Genomic DNA, 13293 nt, shown 5'->3' with positions numbered 1-13293 from the left:
TTTTATTATGTGGCAGACATTTGAGTGCTGTTATTTTTTTTGTGTGTGCACAGGTGTGGCTTTTAAAAATCTTATTTGTCTGTTAAAGGTCACAATTGCTGCATCTATAGCTGTTTGACGTCACGTTTCATCCTATTAAGACATTTCATCCTGGTTTTAAAGGCCAACAGCCACAATTTAACAGCATAAAACAATCTAAATGACACACACAAAGAAAGGACTTAATGCAATGTGACAGTCAATCAATAAATAAATGTGATAATATGTCAATGATCATAAGTTGTATGTATCCTGTGGTATATTAATGATCTCAAAGTTCAAATCTGGCATTAAGCTTACATTATTTCAGAACAAAAGTGCACATTTTTGGAGAAAAGAAAGGTTGAAGACTGACCTCAGAATGATTATTTCCCTGTCAACGATCTGCTGAATAATCAAGCAGCTGGATAACAAATGTTCAAGCCTCAGTTAATAGGCAATACTTTAACACTGTATGGTTTCCATTTAAAAGATGATGGACATATAAAGTGCACCAAAAATACTGCGGTAAAAGTACCAGGCAATTAGAAACAGATTCTACCAAGGCCTACATAGTCTTAAGTCTTTTATATATGTTGAAACACTGTAGGTGTCCTTGAATTTGTGTTTCTCAACCCAGTGTGGACCATCATGTTTTTTTAAAGTCTTTTTTACATTTTCCCATCAGCTATTTTCAAAAGTCATATTAACTAGCGAGTAATGTGCAATGCAAGCTGTCTGTATTTCTAATAAGCTGAACTGTGGCTTGCCATAACCATGTAGGTCTTAATAAGGAATATTAATGAAATTTTCTTGCTGTGTTTCAGATGAAATAGTAGCCGCAATTTGTCGCAAGCAACTTCATATAGATCTTAACCCATTATAAATTAAAAATATATTCAAGAAATACACATACAGTAATATAAAAGAAGTTTACAGTGTGTGATCAATATTGTGTGAGATTTCAGTGCAAGGGAGCATTTTAGATATGAAACCATATATACTGTATCCTTCATACTGTCATAATGGATTGAGTTAACATGGTCAGAGTGTAACCGTGGAGGGATGTTGAAGTCCTGTAGTAACACTATACAAAGAGATCATTTACTGTTACTGTCATGGTCACAAATCCTAAAGTTCTCCCTCTTTACCTCCTCCCATCTCTCCCTGCCCCACTTTGGTTCAGAAAAACGACCTTTGTCCGCAGTATTTCTCAACAGCCTCCCTGAACTGAATAACATATTCTGCATTGAGTTGTAATCACTCACTCAATCAAATCAAAGAGTCAATAACTAATGGTCCACACACTGTAAACAAGTACACCCTTTGCCCTTTGGATCCAATTTCGAAAAATACCGCATGTCTGATGAGTGATGGCTTATCATGTCTCACTGATACACACTACAGATATTACAAAGATTTATGCAGCAGTCTGTAAAAGGAAACAACTATCATTCTACTCAAAAACTGTTGAGGGTCAGTAGAGTGATTCAATAGCAAGCTATCACCTATTTAACAGCCAAGTGATTTAATCTGTGTGCGGTCTATTCATCTACTGATGTGATTAGACATTCAGACTTCACCTGTTAAAGTCTGAATCTGGTAAAACACAGAGTATGTTGGCATAATGATGGCATGTAACAGTGCAAATGACCTGGATTGTGTTTACAATGGGAGGCTGTGGCATCCTTTCTGTCCACTCAGTAACCTGTATTTGTATTGGGCTTTAACCTGATTGGGTCAACCAACCCCGGCTCGGTCCACACAGCTCCTGATGAAAGAGCCCACGCAGCAGCAGATGTACAACAGCAGATCCGACCCAACATCACTGGAATGCATGCATGGTTGCAATAACAGACACACTTTGGCCTCAGGTTTATAGTGACCAATACTGAGATGAAGTGGTGGGATTGTTTGATTGCAAAGACCAGCAAAAATTTGTCTTTCTAGAACTTTCACTAGACCGTTTATGCGACTTTGAGTCCATGAAAAGCGCTATACAAATTTATTATTATTATTATTGTTTTGTATTAAACCCATATTGTGATTTAAATAATTTAACAGAGAAAAGCTCCATTCTATTTTACAGTTCAATCATTTTTTATATATTTTACAGAAGAATCAATGTATCTTTGAGGCTAACTGGTTCATACACCCTTTTATGTAAGCATATGATTTAGATGTTTAAAACACACACTCAACAAATGGCATAGAGCTTACCTTCACAGGTTTACACTGATACTGTTAATCTGTTCTCTGTAGTTTGCCACAGAGCACTTTGATTTACTCCATTTAGAACCGCAGCATCACCTAGTGGACACAGTCAGAACTTACAGAAGAAAAACATTTAATGAAAACCATTGCATTATAGGCTACTACAGTATAGGCCTATGTGTGAGAACTTGTGGAAAAGGGCTTCATATGATGATGGAAAACAGGTGTTTGTGCACACTACACTAAGCACAGACATGTCAACATTGATGCAGATTTTTTCTTTTCTTTTTCTTTCTTTGGATATACAAAAAATGTGTTTTTAAATTTGAGGTGGATGAGCTAATTTGTTTTTCTTCTTTTTTTTTAAATTTCACCTTTTCCATTTCCAAAGGACTACTTTGAGTCTTTTTCGGCCCTAGGGATACCTTACCCCTCTTTACCACTGTATACAACAAAAACAGATAACAATAACCGACAATTAAAGAAATAGCATGCCATTTCATACACAGAGTGTTTTCTGTTAGTAGGTTTGTGCTTTGAGGCTATCCAGAACATTTCTCATCAGTGGCTCTTGTTATGGGAAATTAAATTCCACAAGCTTCCTAAAAACTACAAGTCCCACAATGCAACGGAATCATTTGCCATGGAACTGGGGAAAGTACGGAACTGTCTCTAAATGTACTTTCATTTTCGCTTTTTATGCTGACTAACTGTGAGTATTGTTCCGTGTCGTGCACGGCATTGAATTACACAAATAAAAAAGCTTATTATTCGTTATCACAGCTTCGTTGACGTTTAAACGCTTTTATAATCTTTAAGTATCTTTCCTAACTTATAGTGACGACATGGCTTCTCTGGGTATTCATCTCGAGTCGAAGAAACAGGTGAGCACTAATGCTAGCATGATTTCAAAAGTGCTAACTTATGTAGCGACATTTTAAACCCACTTTCCCTTCAAACTGTCGGTTGGTGTGTCCGTGACGCTAGCAGGTGAGCAGGTGTTCAGAAAAGTGTTTGTCCTGATAACTAGACATATTGTATGTATATATACATACAATACACAGTATAAATACATAAATACAGCCGGGTCATATGAGGTGAGCATCAAGTAATAGCTGCAAAATGGCCTTTTAAGCTGTGTGAACAGGACCAGTTTTTACCAAATATCCTTCATGTGGCGAAATTGTCGAAATATAAATGAAAACGATGATAACTAAATCATATTAATCTCTTCATTGCAGGTGGATGACTTCTGCCAAAAACTCACCAAGGAGGTAATTTATCCAAGTAACTAAACTCCCAGCTGTGACATGAATTTGTTTTTCCCAGTGATATAAAGTCTTACATCATTATTATTTTTGTTTTAACAACAGGCCGAAGAACTGGTTTCCAAATATTTCCCTCAGAAGATTGAAGAGTTGCAGATGCTGTTGAAGGTATTAATCTGTAACTGTATCAGACAATCTGGGGTCCTGCAGGGTCTTGGGGTTTCTTCAACAACAGATTACTATATAATATGACTTCCTGTTCTTTCTCCTTCACAATAAAACTATTTTATAATGACGTTTTTTGTTTTAGACGAAATTATGTCAAATCATGGGCTGTTTGAGAGTCCATGACGTGCAAAAGGGTATGTTGATATATGAAAAGTTGTCAGAAGTAACAGGACGTTTATGTTTTCTGTCAGACATCTTTCAGCTGTGAAGACCTGGCATCCCTGAAGGCTCCGCTGGACATCCCAATACCAGACCCAGTTAAAGAGGAGGCCAAACGCAAGAAGAAGGAGGAGGTAGGCCCAACACTACGTAGGTTTGAGGCTGTATTGTCTGAAAAATGCATGTAACTCCAATGAAGGAGCCATGCTGGTTGGGTCCGTCACCCCTAGGGGTTCCGTGACCCCTAAGGGGTCCTCAGAGTTACTGCAGCGGGGCTGCCAAATTATTATTTTTTTTATAAAAAAAAAATTTAAAATATATCTTAACATTAATTCAACATATTAACAAAGATAAATCGGCTAATGTTAAGGTAGCCATCCATACAGTTAAGCTTAAGGATACACTGTGCCTTCCACATGTATGTTCTACATCAACTCTTTGAGGTCTAAGGGCATTTTCTCGATTTTTACATAGCTTCTTAAATTCACCTTTTTAGCGTATTTGCATATAACCTGATACCCATGTGTTTCCTACATACGTAAAACATATTGGTAAAAAATATGGTGATATTTGATTGATTATTATGAACATTGATCCTTCCATTTTCATCCATCCGGCCAAGTTTAATATGCAACATCATTTATACAATGTATGTGGTAGAGGGTCCTCTATTTTAGCAAAGGGGCCCTTGACCTAAAAACATTGAAGACCCCTGTATTAGAGGATTAAGACATGTCTTTGTTTGAGTACAGTAATTGCCACTAGGTTTAATTTTAGATTAATTACCTGCAATTTGTTAAGAGGCAATTGCTAAATACATTTCTGAGGGTGGAGTGCAGTGCAATATTTGATGCATGTAATAGGCTTTATGATAAGGAGTCTTAGTTAAGTATTTTATTTACCAACTAACCATTGAATTGAAAGCATTAAGCCTCTCGACTGAGATCCTCAGTCAGGGGTTTATACTTAGCATTTGAATATAATATGAAGGCGCAACACTGAAGCTGAGTTCTTTGTTACCATGGCAACCAATTGCTGTGCAATTTCCAAAGACTGCTTTACAAATTGGCAGTGAGGGGGCATTTTATTTTGGGTGATCTTTTAATAAAAAAAATCTTAAGTTGATGTGTTTTAATTGCCATTTGCCAATCCTATTTTTATTTGACTAGTACTCAGAAGAAGGGATAGAAGTATCCTGCAGGTGCTCTATGCAGCATACCATTCATTTGCACTAAAGCATAAGATTGTCAGTGTCGGTAGTTTTATGTGGGGGGAAATGGGTTGAAAGAATATTTACATACAGAACAAACCTGAGGCAGTTGGAGTGTATTCATTCAGAAGATGTGTGCAGGGAGCAGGGACTGCTTTAACTAGGTCACATTTCTAATACAAAGAAAAAAAATCCAATATTTGACATCTTCATTTAGCCAAGGAAAAAAAGCATGTGGGAGAGCTGTCTAAGAGATTAATAGGCAGTGAAAACTCTTTGACCTGCTGCCTTCTGTTCTTATGTTGCAGAAGGAGGCAAAGGAGGGGAAGGAGGGGAAGAAAGACAAGGACAGCGATAAAGAGGATGAAGATTCAGGTAGAGATGATGGTGACCAAGTAATAAATAATAAAACATACTGCAGTGGTTGTCAAACACTGTACAACCCAATCACTATTAAACAAGAATACCTCTGTTTGATATTTCATTCCTCATTGATTGCAGTTTTCTGCACATGAGCATTTTTCTTCAGGTGACTGAAGAAAATATGAATGGAGGCTGGTGTGTAAAAATGTTTCTATTCATTGCAAGAGGTGAACTATTATAATAGTGATTCTTAATACATGGAATAGTTGAACATTAACAAAAAAATAATATTGAGTCCAACTTTAAAGGTGCTGTAGGTAGGATTGGGAAGATCCCCCCCACGGAACAAATATGGAAGTCTTACCTACTGCACCTTTAACTAACACAAAGCCATGTATGCCGTGGTTTACCGATTGATTCACCAGTTAACCAGTTTTCATTGTTCATGGAATTTTTTCTATTCACGTTCAGAAAGCCCAACTGAACCAGAATGTTCTGATATTGTACTAAGTGAAGCACTGTTTGGGGATGTTTTGTCCACCAGGGCCTCCTTGTGGTCCCATCTGCAGCAACGAGCGAGTGGAGAGTCTCCTGCAGGAGGTCAAGCCTCAGATCCAGACACTGAAGGAGAAGCTCAACACAGTCAGTCTCTCAATTCATCTCTTCGCTTCCTTTTATACCAAGAAATGAGTCGGTCTAAATGTGGTTATTACCTTTTATGTATCCAGTGCACAACATATGTAAGGGATACGCCTTTGAGTGCTTATGATTGAATGTAACAAAGCTTGCTTTTTAAGTGACAAAGACAGGAGCTAACATGTTTCAACATAAGTAGTTGTGACAAATGATCTTCCCTCTTTTGAGTGTGTTTTTAAATGTGGCTGTCTCAGAATTTAAATAACAGGGATAACTGTGAACAATATGACAAACTCATATTTCACACTAGATATTAATACATTCAGATTTCCCTGGCAGGTGTCAATGTGGGTGCAACTCCAAATCCCTAGAATTGAAGATGGTAACAACTTTGGAGTGGCTGTCCAGGTTGGTAACCAGCGGTGACTTGGTGAAGAAATAGAATGATTCTTTATGTTGTGTCTTGAAAAGACGTTTGAACACTTGTGTGTCCAGTTAGGTTTAATATATCTGTGTTTGTCCAACAGGAGAAAGTGTTTGAGCTTCTGACCAACACACGCACCAAGATCGAGGGGTTCCAAACTCAGATTTCAAAGTAAGAGCCCAAACCGGCTAAATTGTGGTAGATTTTTTTATTAATATTTTTTAATGATGGTATTTGAACTGAAGATGCAATCACACTAACCAGATGCGTCATCTCTTTCATCTGTGTGGGTGTGAATGCTTTAGCTTAGCATTCTAACTAACTGCCAAACTACTGTTTTTAGTAGGCTGAATGTAACACGTTAGGCCATGTTGGTCGTATTACATGCGCCGGTCAGGTAACATGCAGGATTTATAGTCATGGGGGTGGAACATAAAAACTTGAAAAAACGTTTTCATTGGACATAAAATTAGTAAACGCCCCCGAGTGCAGGATGAGTCATCAAACCTTTGAAATCGTTTCACAGGAAGAGAACAGACTGGGATTATAACGTAAAAATAGTCAAAATTGAATTGTTTACACAAATATTTCACAAATACCACCTTGACAAATATTTTACAAATATTTATTTTTACAAATAACAATAGATACATGACCATTTATCATAGGGACACAGGGTTAACACTGGAAAAATGCATTTTTCTATTCATGAGGCCTTTTAACAGTAGTTTAGCACTCTCCCATAACTGTCACTTGTAGCCACAGTAGCTGCTGATCAGCTAAAGTTACACTCTTGTTTTGGTTAAAATTGGACCGGGGGTTTCGTATATCACAATTGTAACATATATATTTGGACATTTAGTGAGGCACTCAGGGTGATTTTTAAAGATAGTTAGGCAATAATATATCCAGTTTATGACTGTTGTAAATGAATGAAGTACCTTCTCTTTCTTCTGTTTGGTAGGTATTACAGTGAGAGAGGTGATGCTGTGGCCAAAGCTTCCAAACTATCCCACGTGGTCAGTATCTCATGTTTGTTGTCTGTTGTCACAGTGGTACACTGTAATACACGTATGTGTGTTTCTGTGTACTAATAGTGATAGAATAAATTAAGATGAAAGAAATGATTGTTTGGGCGCCTGGTTAGCTCACCCGGTAGAGTGGGCGCCCATACATTATATAGAGGTTTACTCCGGCCGCGGGTTCAACTCCGACCTGCGGCCCTTTGCTGCATTTAATGCCCCCCTTTCTCTCCCCTTTCAAATCTAAGCTGTCCTATACAATTAAAGGCCTAAAAGGCACAATTATTGTATAAAAATAATTGTGTGCCCACCTGCACAATGTATTCTTTATTTGTGTGTAAAATAATGACTTGTTGACATCGTTCTGCTCTGTGTAAATTGGGTACACACTGGATGTGCCATGTACTGGATGTTTTTTTGCATGTGAACTCTCTGTGCTGTGTGCTTTCTGCCGCAGGGAGACTACAGACAGCTGGTTCATGAGCTGGACCAGTATCAGTACTGTGAGCTCCGCCTCGTGGTCCTGGACATCTGCAACACATATGTAAGATACCTACGCCCCGTTGTTTACTGGTTAGGTTGGATTTCATATAGATGTGTAGAAAAATCTGAGAATGGATCAAAATCAAATTGTAAAAAAAGTTGTCAACACACAACTGATAATGCAATGTGACTGGATTATAGTCTGCGCACGTCTTCTAAAAATTGTAAATCACATGTATCAAACTGAATATACCATCTGCCGTAACCATGCACTGTACTTTGAATACAATTAGTCACACATATTTAAAATATTCCAGTCGTGTCCCAGCAGCAGGGACGATGGCTACATGGAATCCATTCCTTCCTAATAGGAGGGTAATTAAACTAATTGCTGTGCTTGTGTTAAATTGATTGGCGCTCCATCTCCTGTCCATTAATCACTGTTTGTCTCCTTCGTCTGGCTATTGTCCACCTGTGTTTGATGCTGTTAATGAACAAGGCGGTACAGGAGATGATGAAAGGAGTTGTTTGGCACGATCACGGCTCTGGATCTAGGCGTCTCTCTCTCTCTCTCTCTTTCTCTCTTTTATTACAGCCTCTGCCCTTTCTGTCTCTCTCACATGCCGTTGATCTTTCTTATATCTTTCTCGCACTTCATTTCCACTGATGTCTCTCTCTGTATCTCTCTCCCCACAGGCTGTGCTGTTTGACATCATTAACAAGAACTATGACAAGATTAAGAAGCCCAGAGGAGACGGCAAGGCTCTCATCTACTGAGACTCCAGCACACTCGCAAGCTTTCTAACAAGATACAACTAGTGTAGTATGACACTCATGTAACAATACACCCACTCTGACAAAAATGTCTTCTTTTTCCTATTGTGTGTTCATTTTGGTTCAGATTACAAAATAAAGCAACACGATTCCGATACTTCTGTCTACTCTTCTTTTGTCCAAATGAGAATTTAAAGTTGTAGTGGTGTTGTCAAAGGCTTTTTACAGATGATATACTGTACCTAGATTCTCTTCACAACCCTAATGAGAAGCTATTTTCACTTTCCAAAACTTGAGCCTAAAGCTTTCAAGATCACAACCACATCCCCAAAATCTGCTGAGGGTTTCACACTACTGAGGCTGTGTGTCCTTGTCCGTGGTGGTAATAAGTCCCTCTCCCGGCAAACCAGGACAGCCCCAACTCGGTGTGAGTCTGTACCATCCCTGATAGAGTCCTCTCCATCCCAGGTAGCCCAGAGCTCCTCCTAGATGCTGCGAGGGGAACTTGGGGAAGTGTGCAAGCAAACACAGCAGCAAGAACATCCACAAGGCAAGTAGAACCACACACAGGAGGAAGATGAACCTTAAAGGGGCATCATGGGACCGCGGCAGAGGCTTTGCTTGGGCCAGGTAAAGACCAAAGACAGACATTTCCTCCACAAGCAGCAGGCAACACAAGCAGATGATGAGGACGTCCTGGGATACTTCGTAACCTCTCCACACCATGTTGTCTCTGAGGCAGGAGGCCTTGGTCTGGTCTTCGTGCAGGAGCAGCAGGGGCTGTAGCGAGGAGGAGGTGCCTTGGATATCCTGAGCAGGGATCACAGGTTCGTAACAGTTTCCTGCAGCATCCTCCAGCAGGGTCAGGAGACCCCGACAGCCCCACCACAGCAACCCCACCACCCCTATCCGGGAGAGGTGGCGGAGGAGGAGAGAGGGGGGGTGACGGGCTGAGAGGGAGAGGAGAAGCGTGAAGGAAGCTGTGAAGATGCAGGTCCAACCCCAAGTGGACTTGAGGAACTTCCTGCAAGAGCAGACATCAGTGTTACATGAAAAGTCACTGTGTAAATCCTCAAAACACAATACAATAATGTAATAACAAGCACAGCTATTTTTTGCCTCATCCTAATCAGATCTACTGGAACTTCACAGAGTAGACAGAGTGCACGTAGGTCAACACTACATGGTTATAGTTGATGGTAAATACAAGTGCAGCAAGTATGTTGATCTATTCCAATCCACACAAACGTGTTCTGACAGAGGATGAATGCCGGCTCCCCTAATGCCTTCACACATGAGTAATAATGAGATCAAAGCGCACTAAAATAACCTCCCAAAAAGCCTTAATGGGCATTCACTTCATGTATAAACTTGTACTAACTTACTCAAATGTGCAGCTTGATGGGTAACATAAACATACTATTGATAGGTATAATAGAACCTAAACTGAACAATGGCGGCAAGTGACACTGTCAGGATCCAGGTAAATGCTAAATCATGGTAGCACAAGTAGAGAGGAGTCAGTCAAAGTTAGCTAGCATCCACTAGCATTAGCTAATAAGCTTGTCATACCAGACCAAGTAAGGCTGTAACAGCACAACCCCTGAGTGTGCTAAATGGAGCACGGGTGAATTTTATTGCTCATAAATTCAACTTTCCATTTGTAAGACAAAGATTGTGTAAATCTTATTTTGTTTACACTTTCTATGAATCCTGTCTCTATAATACATCATAAACACCTTTATATTGTGTTATAATCTGCTTATAGCGCTGTATCAGTATAGATATAAGCACTCATAAATGTTCATAATGCTTTATCACAATAATTGTGCACATTATAAAGCATTTTTATAATGACTTATAAGGTCAAGTATCATAATACTCTATAATTGCTGGTTGCTCACAAATTATACATGCATTTATAATGGCAGGCTTCATAGAAAGTGTTATAATCTCGCTTTATGAATGATAGGCTAAAGGTTGGCAGAGTGTGTAGCCTACATTAAAATGAACATTCACTTACATCTGATCTTACTATCTGTAAAGCATGCATTCATTATTTCTATTCATTATTTACATTTAATTTATATTTGTGTGTAAAAAAAGTCTTCTCTTCTAATAAAGTCATGATTGATAGTTTATAAACTCTTCACGAGTAAGCAATGACTTTAGTGTAGTATGATGTCATATCTGTTCAAGACCATGGTCAGCCATGAGACATATTAATGTCTATACCAAGGGCTAGGCCTACCTAACTATATATTTGGTGTAAAAGTGCAATTTAAAATTTAAATTCTAAAATGTAACTGTTCTTTTTTTCTGTCTTCTTACCTTTATTTATCCATGGAAGGCTCTCTGAGAGAAAGGCTCTCTTTTGCAGGAACACCCTGATCACATTCACACAGTTACACCTAAATTTATACCTGGAAGCTGCCCAGTACAACCACAGTCTGACCTGCTGGCCACTGGAGTGGTTGGGGTAAAGGGCCTTGCTCAAGAGCACCTAAGTGGTGGTAACGAGGGAGGGACAAGCACCGCTCTTTCACTTTCCCCCACCCAGATGTCGGTCTGGGTATTGAACCGACAACCTCCCGGTCGCAAGCTCGCTTCTCTAACCTTTAGGCTCCTAAACTGTTCTCTAATGTGCCAGCTGAGTTTAACAGGCTCGTGATGACACCAGTTTGAGTTTGAGCATGCAGGTCCATCTGAAAATCACACAGCCACTTTGTTTCATGTCCAGTAACAGCAACAGGTTATAAATATTAGATTTCCATTCAAAAGCAGAAATGCAACCATACCTGTACAGGTAGTGGTTGCTGTTAGCGAAGATGCTGTACTTTGAAACCCAGAAACTCAGCACGGGACCAAACAGAACCAAAGCAGACAGCATCAGGTGGAAATGCCGTCTGACCAGCTTGCTTCCGAAAAACCTGGCCAGTACGTTGGTTACAAACACCAGGGCAGCATCCAGGAGTCTGAGGATGAATTTCCCCATCAGTATCACCTCTGCAGCCATCTTGTGTAACTTCTCCAAGTTGATCTCTGGTGTGAAGCCATTTGACGAGTTCTCGGTCTTAACATCCATGTTGATATTCTCCGTTTGTCTTCCTGATTACACCTTTTGTAGTTTTAGTTTGAATTCTAACTATGTTGTCCTCTTCTTCTCTGTGGTAGAGTCTGCCTCGCTTTCTTTTGTCTTTAAAAAGGCACACCAGTTCTACTCTGGGAGCCTTTCTACTTTATCACTGTCAGGCGTGCAGTAGAGCACATGGTTTATAAAAATACAACCCCTCTGTCCCCTTCACCCTCAGAAGCCCTCCCCCTCCACAACACAGACTCAGAGTGTGGACATGGTAATGGCTGCTGCTCTTAACTGACCCCCCTTATTCTCAAAGCAGTGATCCAACGCCTCAAGAATTTAGTCCAATTGGATGGCAACTGATGATACAAAAACATCAACATAAAACCCCAAATTTTGCACGATGGTTTAAAACAACTACTTTGCAATCAGACTTACTGGTGTGCTGCAATTATATTTTAGCATAAAAAAAAAAAAAAAAAAAAAGTCTTGTCTACACACAGAAAGAATCATTCTGACATAAAATGGATTGCTTGGCTCCTTCTTTGGTTCTCCTTTAGTCTCTCCATTCTTAGAATCAGCTGTTGGAGCCAAAACTAATTGAAGTTATAAACTGTTGCCAGTCTGCATTTGGCGCCATGAACAGCTGCCTTTCTCACAGCACTTTGTCTTCTTTATTTCCAGGCCCAATCCTCAGGCCAGAGCCTCTTAAACCTCTTCAACTCCCAGAGCCAAATTGAGTAAATTTAGACTTTCCGTGGGATTTATGCTCAGTAAAACCTACTAGAACTGTTTTCCCAAGCCAGGACATCCAGCCCCACTACTTTTATAGACTCTGAATCCATACTAACTAAAGTAATAAGAAGCTGGAGTCCATATGTGAAAAATATGTTTTCTTTAAGTGTAAAAAAAAAACATAACAACATGTAAGAGGAGAAGCTTTGGCATCTTCTGTTACTTTCTTCTATTTGCCTTTTAAGTTATTTAAATGCTGGATTTAGCAAAGTTGTGGCCTCCTCTTCCTGATAAATGATCTTAAGATCTTTTAATTGAAACAGTTACTGTAGCAAATATATAATTAGCACCGCTGTGTTGTTGTTATTATTAGGTATTCTATTAAGTAGGAACACCAAGTGTAAATGAAACCAGGCATGCCAAAGAATCGCTCTAATTTTAGACCACTTAACTGCATTGCTGTCATTACAATGCCCTTCAAGCGCCTCTGCTATGGTTTCTGTAGCAGGTAATAGTCAGTTGTCTGTTATGTGCTACTGGAAAATGAAACTTTTCTTGTGATGTCTTTTCAGTGTGACGATATTTTAGATAAGTGCAAATGTACCCTTATGTCCATTTAGCTCCCAGTTAACACGATATGAAATTGCTGCATTTTCTCCGTGCCCTACTTTTGCATTTTT

At 39.3% G+C, this 13293-nt stretch overlaps 2 protein-coding genes across 2 annotated transcripts; one reads left to right on the top strand and one right to left on the bottom strand.

The window, feature by feature from the left end:
- Positions 1 to 2839: 2839 nt before the first annotated feature.
- psme1 (proteasome activator subunit 1) lies at positions 2840 to 8956 on the top strand. Its single transcript, XM_028568845.1, has 12 exons — positions 2840 to 2944; positions 3071 to 3116; positions 3474 to 3506; positions 3606 to 3668; positions 3920 to 4021; positions 5406 to 5472; positions 6005 to 6102; positions 6436 to 6504; positions 6624 to 6691; positions 7485 to 7539; positions 8000 to 8086; positions 8722 to 8956. Exons 2-12 carry the CDS (start codon positions 3078 to 3080, stop codon positions 8800 to 8802), a joined length of 762 nt encoding a protein of 253 aa, XP_028424646.1. The 5' UTR covers positions 2840 to 2944; positions 3071 to 3077; the 3' UTR covers positions 8803 to 8956.
- fitm1 (fat storage inducing transmembrane protein 1) lies at positions 7747 to 12061 on the bottom strand. Its single transcript, XM_028568844.1, has 2 exons — positions 11598 to 12061; positions 7747 to 9823 (listed from the first exon to the last, which is right to left on the bottom strand). Exons 1-2 carry the CDS (start codon positions 11882 to 11884, stop codon positions 9151 to 9153), a joined length of 960 nt encoding a protein of 319 aa, XP_028424645.1. The 5' UTR covers positions 11885 to 12061; the 3' UTR covers positions 7747 to 9150.
- Positions 12062 to 13293: the final 1232 nt, after the last annotated feature.

This window comes from Perca flavescens, chromosome 22 (genome assembly GCF_004354835.1).
Source record: "Perca flavescens isolate YP-PL-M2 chromosome 22, PFLA_1.0, whole genome shotgun sequence".
NCBI lineage: Eukaryota > Metazoa > Chordata > Actinopteri > Perciformes > Percidae > Perca > Perca flavescens.
The sequence above is the reverse complement of the archived record's forward strand: the minus strand, read 5'-3'. Positions and strand labels throughout refer to the sequence as shown.